Source organism: Ictalurus punctatus, chromosome 23, assembly GCF_001660625.3.
Source record: "Ictalurus punctatus breed USDA103 chromosome 23, Coco_2.0, whole genome shotgun sequence".
NCBI classification, from domain to species: Eukaryota; Metazoa; Chordata; class Actinopteri; order Siluriformes; family Ictaluridae; genus Ictalurus; species Ictalurus punctatus.
In genome coordinates this window covers 16,823,369-16,833,368 of record NC_030438.2, presented here as the reverse complement: position 1 = coordinate 16,833,368, position 10,000 = coordinate 16,823,369, and the positions used below count along the sequence as shown (strand labels likewise).

General features: G+C 38.8%; 2 protein-coding genes across 4 annotated transcripts in view; both read left to right on the top strand.

Annotated features, from left to right (window-relative positions):
* The window catches only part of dhdds (dehydrodolichyl diphosphate synthase), a 14,091-nt gene extending 10,766 nt beyond the window's left edge, over positions 1 to 3,325 (top strand). For both annotated transcript variants that reach the window (XM_017453140.3, XM_017453141.3), the window contains exon 9: positions 1,477 to 3,325. In XM_017453140.3, coding sequence (XP_017308629.1) covers positions 1,477 to 1,719 — 243 coding nt within the window. In that variant the 3' untranslated portion in view covers positions 1,720 to 3,325. The remainder of the gene's footprint in view (positions 1 to 1,476) is intronic.
* A 1,595-nt stretch (positions 3,326 to 4,920) lies between these two features.
* On the top strand, positions 4,921 to 8,057 carry hmgn2 (high mobility group nucleosomal binding domain 2). Of its 2 annotated transcripts, none has more exons than XM_017453880.2 (6): positions 4,921 to 5,138; positions 6,395 to 6,430; positions 6,794 to 6,823; positions 6,943 to 6,993; positions 7,142 to 7,204; positions 7,498 to 8,057. In XM_017453880.2, the coding sequence occupies exons 1-6, from the start codon at positions 5,124 to 5,126 to the stop codon at positions 7,531 to 7,533; spliced, it is 231 nt and encodes a 76-aa protein (XP_017309369.1). In that variant the 5' UTR covers positions 4,921 to 5,123; the 3' UTR covers positions 7,534 to 8,057. The 2 variants fall into 2 exon arrangements, with proteins under 2 accessions (XP_017309369.1, XP_017309368.1); XM_017453879.3 differs by having other exon boundaries at positions 4,932 to 5,138; positions 7,139 to 7,204.
* Positions 8,058 to 10,000: the final 1,943 nt, after the last annotated feature.

Sequence of the window (10,000 nt, the reverse complement as noted above, 5' to 3'; positions counted from 1 at the left end):
AAAGACTTATAGCAGAATATGAGACAGAAATAATTTAAAAAAAAATTTTTTTACAAAGAATAATCATATTTAAATAGGGACAGATCTATTGGTTGGCCAGTGTTACTAAAGAAGGGCCAACATCTACAGTTTAGCTGTAGTAGTTACGATTCTTGACCCCTTGCTTTGGCGATACAGGGAACACCTGAAAAATACAGGAGAACCAGCGGTGAGACCAAGCACAAATAAAACTCACCCTACAGCAAAGCCAATTCTTTAAAACTGAAAGGGAAGTGAAAGGCCAGAAATGAATATTTCTCGTAGTAGTTACTCTCATACAAGCAGCTATTTATGGTTTATGCTGTTCACACGGAGGCATCTCGCCCAACAACGTTCTTTTAGCGGTAAAATTCTGTTTGTTTGTTTGTTTGTCTTTCTTTACTTGCTAGGGTTTTCGTGTTATCAATGTCGGCACATCTGTTAATGTTTCACTTGATGTCATGGGCACTGACCGATAAATAAAATCGGTCATCTTGTTTATAGATTACATCTTGACTTTCTGTAATTTTTCAAAGATAAACCAAATCTCATAGTTTATATGAACTCTGTAACATTACACAATGGACCATTGTGCTTTCTTTGATATTTTGACACAGTTTGGTATCATTTCATCTCCTAGGCTCCTCCTCCTTCCAAAATGTGAGGGTGGAGCTTTACCTAACAGTTGGAAATTATGCAGATGATAATGTGGTTCCATTCGGAAGTTACAGTGGCACTTGAAAGTTTAGCGTTTTCTATATTCCCGCATAAATATGACTTAAAACATCGTTAGATGTTCACATAAGGACTTGAATTTCCTCCATTTGTACTCAACCTGTCTGACTGTGGATTGGTGGAGAACAAACCCCTTTAGAGATGGTTTTTCCAGCCTGATGAGTATCAACAACCTCTTTCTGAGGTCCTCAGAACTCTCCTTTTGTTCGTGCCATGATACACTTCCACAAACACGTGTTGTGAAGATCAGACTCTGATAGATCCCTGTTCTTTAAATAAAACAGGGCGCTCACTCAAACCTGATTGTCATCCCATTGATTGAAAACACCAGAGAGGTTCACATACTTTTGCCCCTCACAGATAAATGATCCAATATTACATATCTCAATAAGTAAATGACCTTATTGAGTATAATAAGTATAATATTTTTTTTGCTTAATTGGGTTCTCTTTGTCTACTCTTAGTATTTGTGTGAAAATCTGATAATGTTTTAGGTCATATTTATGCAGAAATATAGAAACTTCACAGGGGTTCACAAACTTTCAAGCACCACGGTAGGTTTCTAAATATGGACTGTCTTAGCTGTTTGGAAATGACATTTTTTTTGGCGAAGGATGTCGTGAAGTGAATATATAAAAATAAATAAATAAAGAATTGAGTGAGCTCTTTCACTCAACACATCGTGGCCACTAAATGTACGTATGGTATTATGTTATGTTATAGAAAGCGCGGGAGCTGCACAGAGAGGCTGAAGCGGTGCAGCAGCTGGAGTCTGATCGCTCGTGTGTAGCCGAACTTCTTCATCAGGGTGGAAATGGCAAACCCGTGGACGCCCGCTCCCGTCATGCAGCACTTCTGAGCTACACGGCCAGCCGAGAGGAGAGAGTGCGCCGCTTCCTCGGCGCCCTTCAGCAGAAAAGAGACACTTTCTTTGAGCATTTGAGCAGCCCGACTGCTGTCGCTTAAGCTTCGGTTGTTAGAAATGATCCAGTCTTAGAGCGCTTTAACTGCTTCCAACACGTCTGATTCGGTTTGCCGGCTAATTCCGAACCCCTTGAGTTTAATCAGTTGTCAGATCAGGGAAGCACTGTGTAGGGCTGTGGTGCTGGATACAACATGGCTGCCTGAGGATGTGGTCCTAAAGCCATGAGAATGAAAAGATTTTTATATTTACTAATTTGTATATAGCTTCAATGATAATGATGGTGTACCCCGTTTTATGGGGAAGTGAGCTATTTATAGTTGTCTCAAAAATGATTGTAGCCACGTGAAACTATTTCAAACGTCTGTTTCCACGTCTTTGAGGTGTGCGAGTTAACCAAATGTGTAGCTCTAAAAGGTCATGCGTGAGCTGTGTCTCAAATCACATACTAGAGCATACGAATATGAACAAAATGTAATACGGGTTTTTAAAAAAAATGGATAACGTTGTTTATTTGTAGTGCGCAACAGTTTTCTTTTGCACTAAGCTATCCCATTGTGTATCACAGAAGCACAAGGACTTGTAGCAGACAACAACATGGCTACCAATCACGGCTGTTTGTCTATGGTGCAGCTTTTGCCTCTATCTCAAAACTGCTAGAGGGACATTCTGTAATTCTAGGGGGACCCTTGACAAGCCTTTTCTTTTCCCCTCCTCCTAACTCACTTCATCCTCGTGCTGAGATTACATATAACTCTTGTTGAGTTGCTTTCCAATAAACAGGGGCATGGTCGGGAGTCCAAGTGAGCTTAATTGGCCATGGCATACTATCTCTCAGCTGTCAATCAGCAACGCTAACAAATCGTGGGCGCCTGTGTGCTCGTGTATACGGAAAAGGGCAGATAACGCTTTCCTCCGAGTGTGTTCCCCTGCCCTGTGATGCAGCAGGAGCAGCAGTTTGAAAAGATGCAGCAGTTTCACTTACGTCAGAAGAAGTATGTATTATCTTTTGTCGTCTCTGGTTGATAGATGCCATGTGACTAAGGAGAGCTAGCTAGTTGGTGGGAACTGGCAAATGACGGAAATGGGAAAAGATGGAGTAAACCAAAGAAAAAGAAAAATGGACAAAAGTTGGGAGGGGTGGGGGGTGAAGATTTTCCAGGACAAAACATTCAAGCACAAGCCTTAAAGAAATAAGCTAGTCCGATCCACTGCATGTCAATATTGCAAATCACCGTTTGTCTAGTATAGTACAGTTGAGCTGACACGATTAAGACAGATCTAGAAACAATTTTAAATATTAAAATGAAAAACAATGTTGGTCAAGTTACCTAGTTAACTTGAATCTTTGACCTTTAAATTAAGACACCGTTTATGAGCCCACTTAAAAAGTATGATCTACAAGCTAATCTTTTAGATTACTACAAAGTATATACTGTATACTATTTGTGATTTGAGACACAACTATTGACCAAGTTCACTGGACACCACGGTTACACCATTAGTGGAACTTTTGCTTAGTGATTTACTAAGCAAACCAGTGCTGCCACGTCCTCAAAGGGCTGAAGACTCTGAACTGCTCGAGAGTACTGTGACCACGTGTGTATTTAAAGCAGATGTCTTACTAAATAAAAGATTTTAAAAGATGAATTTTTGACGACTTTGCAATTTAGTTCACTAGGTTCTTAAAAATCTGGAAAAGTATAGAATTTAAAAAGGCCACTGAAAGAAGTATAGATATTCAAAGAAATTCTGTCTAACATGCGTACAAGAAAACTAGCAACAAAATTTAGAACGTTTATGAAAACAATTGGAGAAACCTTTTACATAGTCTGAGTTTTTCCACAAGGAATGTAAATTGAGTCGTGACAGGAAAGGAAGGTTTTGTAGTCCTAGTGAACACAGATGTCTTCACATTTGCATCGGGGTTGTGCTCAATTCAGGATTGGACTACTTGGACTTACACTTTCACATACACAGATAAGTGACAAAGGTTTAAGGCAATCACGAGCCTCCACAACAGCTAGCGATGTGTACTGGCAACGATTGTCTGAAACTGTACTGGAGAGATGAAAACCGTTCTATCAAAATAAATTTTCCCCAGTTGGTGTTTTGACGACGGTGGTATAGAACGCTGTCTAATACATCGCTCTAAAATCTCCCATAGGTGTTCCATCGGTTTGAGATTTGGTGACCGTGAAGGTCATAGCATATGTCAAACCATCTTCATGTCCTGGAGATTGGGGTGGAGTCATCTTGGAAGAAAACACTCCCATCAGGATAAAAATGTTTCATCATAAGATAAAGGTGATATTTGACCTCAACTTTGGATCAAGATGGCAACAGGACAATATCTAAGTGATTTACTGGGGTTGGACAGAAGGCGCTTCAGTCATGAAGACTGCTCAACTGGCTCATGTTTCAAAAAAGAATAGTGACTAAAGTAAGCCTATTTAGAGCGTACAAGGAATAAAACACTTTGGAGCATGCTGATAGGAAAATACCAGAGGTATTTTAAATTATACAAGTGAAGTGGATTGTTTTCCTGTAGAGGTGCATGGTGGCTTAGTGATTAGTACGTTTGCCTCACACCTCCGGGGTCGGGGGTTCGATTCACCGTGTATAGGATGCGGGGGGGGTTCCTCCATTTACTCCGGTTTCCTCCCCAAGTCCAAAGACATGCCTGATAGGCTGATTGGCATGTCCAAAGTGTCCGTAGTGTGTGAATGTGTATGTGATGGAATGGTACCCCATCCAGGGTGTACCCTACCTTGTGCCCTATGTTCCCTGTGATAGACTCCAGGTTCCCCCTGACCCTGTAGGATAAACGGTATAGAAAATGGATGGATGGAACTAACAAGCATAGTTCAGCATGACGATGCCCTTGTAAGTCATGGTGTTCCAAGGTCAGAGTGGAAGAACTCTGAACACCTTTGAGATGAACCTGGAACACAAGACTGCACCCAACATCAGTACCTGATCTCACTAATGCCCTTGTAGGCCCTTGTAGCGCCTAAATCTAGTAGAAAGCTTATTATAACAGCAAAGAGGGATTAAATCTGGATTAGGATGTTCCCCCCCAAAAAAAGCATTTATGGGCGTAATGGTAAGGTGTCCACAAACTTTTGGCCATACAAAGCGCCCCTCCCTTTTAAACCATCCTTCCTGCTTTATTTTTCTTCGCGCATGTCTCTTTAAAACCTAAGCACTACCCAGAGCACGTGACCACGGCGGCAGCCAATGGCTGGGCTCGAAATGTAAAATCTGGTTTAAACCGGTTTCCTATCTTAATATTTCAATATAAAAAAACTAAATAAACATACACAGCCGTTATTGTATTTAGCGCATTGGAAGGAGAGCACGACGGTGTCCCGCGTCTGAACCCCCACCTCCACAAAAAAACCCCTGATTTTTTCCTGATTTTTTCCGTGCCGTTTTAAAAGCCAGGATGCCTAAAAGAAAGGTAAGACCTCATCCACGACATTCTCAGCCTATTTACATGGAAATAACGTATAATATTTTAAGGTTTGTTCGCTCTGAGATCCATTTAGCTGTTAGCTCTGTAACAATCCTTTACAGACAAAGCTGTCAGCGCTGGGCGCCTTACACGCTTCAAGCTTGTGTGTGTGCGCGCGTGTGTGAGGAGGGAAAAAACGAAAACAGCTTTATTTGGTCGTTTTTTGTGTGCTAAGAATCATTTTAAAACGTGCCCTAGCACCAGAAATGATTATAAACGAAACTATTGTGTTGTGGTGGGAATAAAGAATGTTTAAAAGTGTGAATAATATTTGTTATGGCGCTTGAAGAAATGCTTTGTGGTATTTAGCTTCTCTGCAAGAAAGGAGGCAACGACAACTGTCAGTTTATTTAGCCGACACTGGATGTATTAGATGAGTAAAGTGAAATAAAAAATAACTAGTATACAGTTAAGAGAATAATTAGTAATAAACAAAGAAGTGAATAACCGTGGTTAGATTAATCTGTGCTTAGCATTTAAAGTTATAAGGTGCTGGACTTGTTTGGTTTCCTAGTTGGATTTTTAAAAAATAATTTTTTTAAAAAGCTAACTAATGTTAAGAGTGATTAATACGAGGTGTTTTGTGTAACTTTGTTAATTTTTTTATTTAAAAAAAATTCGTTAAATAATTAATAATTGTCGTTGAAATGTGAAAGATGCCATACTGAACACCTTGTCAGGAGGGAAAAAACAAACAAGCTAATCCCCGATTTGTTTATTTTTTATGCTAAAATAAATAAGACATAGTCAGTAAGCTGACATACGAAACCAACTTTCTGCATACTGAGGAAAATATTCCCGCCAAATTACGACCGTTATAAATGTATAGATTTAAATTTTAAACGTCACGCGGAAGACTTTTTTTGTGTGTGTGCTAAGTTTTATTAGGCGCGCGCACTCGGGGCTCGTTTGAAAGGAAGCGTCGCGCGCCCTCCCTCAGATTTGAATTTGAATAAGCGCGGGAAAGCAGAGTTCTCAGACATGAAAAGGGGGGAAAGAAACAAAATGGAGGAATAGCTCAGACAAAACAAAATGAAGAAGAAGAAGCCGTTTCGGTTTGTGTATCGTGTTGTATAAAATTGAGAATAATTTTAAAGGTCTAAAAAGTTTTTGTTTGTTTGTTTGTGGTTTTGTGCGTGTTTATGGTTTGAAGTGTGTACAGGCGAGTTCTAATTGTTCTTTTCTTCTGGTTGATTTTGTAGGCTGACGGAGACAAGGCTGCCAAAGCCAAGGAAGAGGTCTGTGCTTTGTAAAATATTTCATATATTTTATCGAAAAATCAGGATTTGTTTAATTTTAAACCATTTTCTGTGTTTATTTTAATCGCTGTTTTGTCACGTTCTTGTACATTTCTGAATCCTAAGATGCGTGTTGTAACCAATAACTACGTGCAGAATTTTTGGGGGGAAAATTGGAAAAGTATGGTTATTCTGTTTGGGGGGGGGGTTTATTCTGCCTTTTTATGCATTTAAAAAAAAAAAAAAACAACATTTTTATCTCAAGAAAACAGAATACATCTCTGGAAAGTTTTAAAAAGCAATTATTACTAAGTAATTAACGACCGAAATATATCTTATTTTTCTTTCTTTCTTCTTTTGCAGCCAACCCGGCGCTCTGCAAGACTCTCTGCTGTATGTGTTTGATTTTTTATAGAAAAGTTTTTTTGGCCAAATATAATTATTTAGATTTTTTTTTTTTTGCTCTGTCTGCTATTTGTGTTTGTTCATTTGTTGCTCCTCGTTATTTGTAGAAACCGGCTCCTCCCAAACCAGCCCCCAAGCCTAAGAAAGCTGCCCCCAAGGTATGATCTTGTAATAACGAACCTCGTTTGTGTAGCGCTTTTACAAAGAAGAGCTGAAGGACAATTATTATTATTATTATTTTTAAATTGGCAACAAACAATACTAATAATAGATGATAATAATAGTATGTATGAACTGATACAGCAGAAAGCAGCCAAAGGAAAGAAGGGCGCAAATCCTGCTGAGAACGGAGACGCCAAGGCAGAGCAGGTGAGTTAAATACACTTTACCTAATTAACATGGCTTTATTGTGCAAATTATGTGTATGTTCTACAGACAAAGGGTGCCTTTATTTTAAATCGCCCCTCCAGGATGCCAAAAATGGTAAGGTCGCTAGTAATCATTTGACATGCAAATGAAGCTTTACTAACTGAGCAGGGTGTAGGTCTTACTCACGTAAACAACGTCCAGCTGGGTACTGAAGAGTTCTCTGTGCAGTTAAGCCTGTGTGAACATTCGCAGTTGTACCTGTGTTGATTGCTTTCCCTTTCTCTTTCTTGCAGGCGCAAAAGGCCGATGCCGCAGCAGACGCCAAATGAAAAGCCAAGCAATTGTTTAATGCTTCTGTGTACTTGGTGACTGTACAGTTTGAAATAACTATTTTTTACCAAGTTTTATATTAAGAATATCGTTTATAGTTTGTTGTTTGCCTTCATGTCCATTTTTAATGAAGCCGCCCACGCCCTTGCTAAAATATTTTGCCCTCGCTTAATTGGTTATAATCTCCCGGACAGTTTTCGGGTCTTTTGATTATATTTTAGACACCAAACATTCTCATAAGGCAGCTATAGTGTGTTTTCAACTGTTTTCGTGTGCTTACAGAAATACTGTGTTTTAATTCTTGCATTATTTTCTTATTAACGCATTTAAGGCAAAGCGATCACTAAATTTTGAACAGAAAGTCAACCATGGGTAAATTCATAGTATGAAGTCTCCAAGCTGTTAAAAAAATGTTGTTTTTATTCTAAGTTATATACACCAATATTGGAAAGATGATTTGTGACTCCTAAAAATCACTTGTTCTTAATGGTTTTGAATAAAATAAAGATTTCAGAAAAATGTGCACACGTTGCATTTTCTTCTCACATGATATCAATATTGTTATAGTTTTTATAATGTCATAATTTCACAAGCTTTTCTTAATGTACTATATTTCAATACACTGATTTTTGAGGTTATTAGGACCACTTGCAGTATAGAGGACTGTGCGCTCATGGTTAGTGAGTATAGCCCACCTGTTAACACTATTAGTGGAAAAGGACCGCTACTGATAAACCATTCACAACCGAGCAGTGATGTGGTTATGCGTGTGACTATGGTGGTCCTAAATATGTTGAAGACATTGTGTAGAGCACCAGATGGTGTTAAATTACAGTAAACCTGTTAAACTGGCAAGTCAGTTTATTACAATGATGTAATAAAAAAAAAGTATATATTACAGTATGTTATAACTACCTGGAATACCAGGTCACGTTTTTCACAATAGCATAAAACTCATTTTGGAGAACAGAATTCTTAGACCTTCTCTAAAAAGGATGTGAAATTCTGCCTTCAAATCTCAACAATGGTGCCTAAGACTACAACTATTTAGTCTAGAAGATGAAAAGCACGATGGTTGATGGTGGAATTAACATGAAATTCGAAGCTTTGGAAGCGGATCTGTTTGAGCAGAGTGTAAAGATGAGGAGGTAAGAGAGCTGGAAAAGGACTAAAGCGCTGCTGCATTGGTCTCACTGGCACCACTATTAATATTATACTACAGTATTACTAATAGTAAATCTTCTGTTTAGGCAGCGTTGTGGGTAATGTAGGAAACCATTAACCAAAAGCGAAAAATGTCTAGTTCGTCAGTTCAGAGTTAGATCCTACAATAACGCTTTTCCACAATTGAAGATCACATATTGTTTTTAAATAATGACATACAAGTCTTTCATGATGCAAGTTTTTTCCCCTTGGTGTCAATGCACTCATGTCTGGAAAGCAGAACAGGAAGTCTATTTTAACCATTGCTGCTTCCATTATTAATATAATGCACATGATGTGTTTCATCAGCTCATTCTTAAAGCTTTTACAAGTTCAGTCTGATGTGTTACAGAAAGGAAAAGACAAGTAAAAAAAAAAAAAAAAGCCTACACGTCCTAAGGTTCCTCAATGCATTCTGACATTGCACCACTAGAGGACAGGATAACATTAAATATTATACAATTTGCAAAAAAAAAAAAGAAAAAGTCCTCAATAGAAGCAAAGCATCCAAGAATGTGTTATAGAAGGCTCAGTTCATGGGGTTTAGGAAAGCAAGTGCCAGCAAGACAATCCAGGCTAAACTCTTTGCGTGCCTTCATGTATTGTATATATGTATGCAATCACTTATTTGCAAGCCAGTTGAGGGTGAAGGAGTCTAGCTCAGTGGTTCAAAAGTGGCTCTATGGCCAGTCCCAACTCACAATCATGACTCTAGCACCGAAGCTAAACCTATGAGTTACAACCTAGCCCAAATTTTAATCCTACAAGAGGTTTAGTTTTTGGACAAATCATTAAAATACACACTTATGGGAATGCATCTACAGGTGCATCTAAAAAAAAAAAAAGTAATATCATGGAAAAATTAATCTCATGGAAATCAAAAATTCAGTATCTTAAAATATTAGTATAAAGAATTTATAATAGAGAAATGTCGAGATTCTGAAAACTATGTTGATTTATGCACTCAATACTCGGTCGGGGCTTTAATCCTTTTGCACGAATCACTGCATCAATGCGGTGCTGCATGGAGGAAACCAGCCTGTGGCACTGCTGAGGTGTTCTGGAAGCCCAGGTCGCTTTGATAGCGACCTTCGGCTCGTCTGTATCGTTGGGTCTGGTGTCTCTCATAGATTCTCTAAGGGGTTCGGGTCAGGCGAGTCGGCTGGACAATCGAGCACAGTAACACCATGCTCAGCAAACTAGTTACTAGTAGTTTTGACACTGTGGGCCGGTTCAAGTCCTGCAGGAAAAGGAAATCAGCAT

Excerpts from the sequence above, each read along its gene's own strand:
- hmgn2 (XM_017453879.3), top strand. Across the intron at positions 6,824-6,942 it reads GCTCTGCAAGACTCTCTGCT|AAACCGGCTCCTCCCAAACC; the intron begins GTATGTGTTTGA and ends CGTTATTTGTAG. Across the intron at positions 7,205-7,497 it reads GAGACGCCAAGGCAGAGCAG|GCGCAAAAGGCCGATGCCGC; the intron begins GTGAGTTAAATA and ends TCTTTCTTGCAG.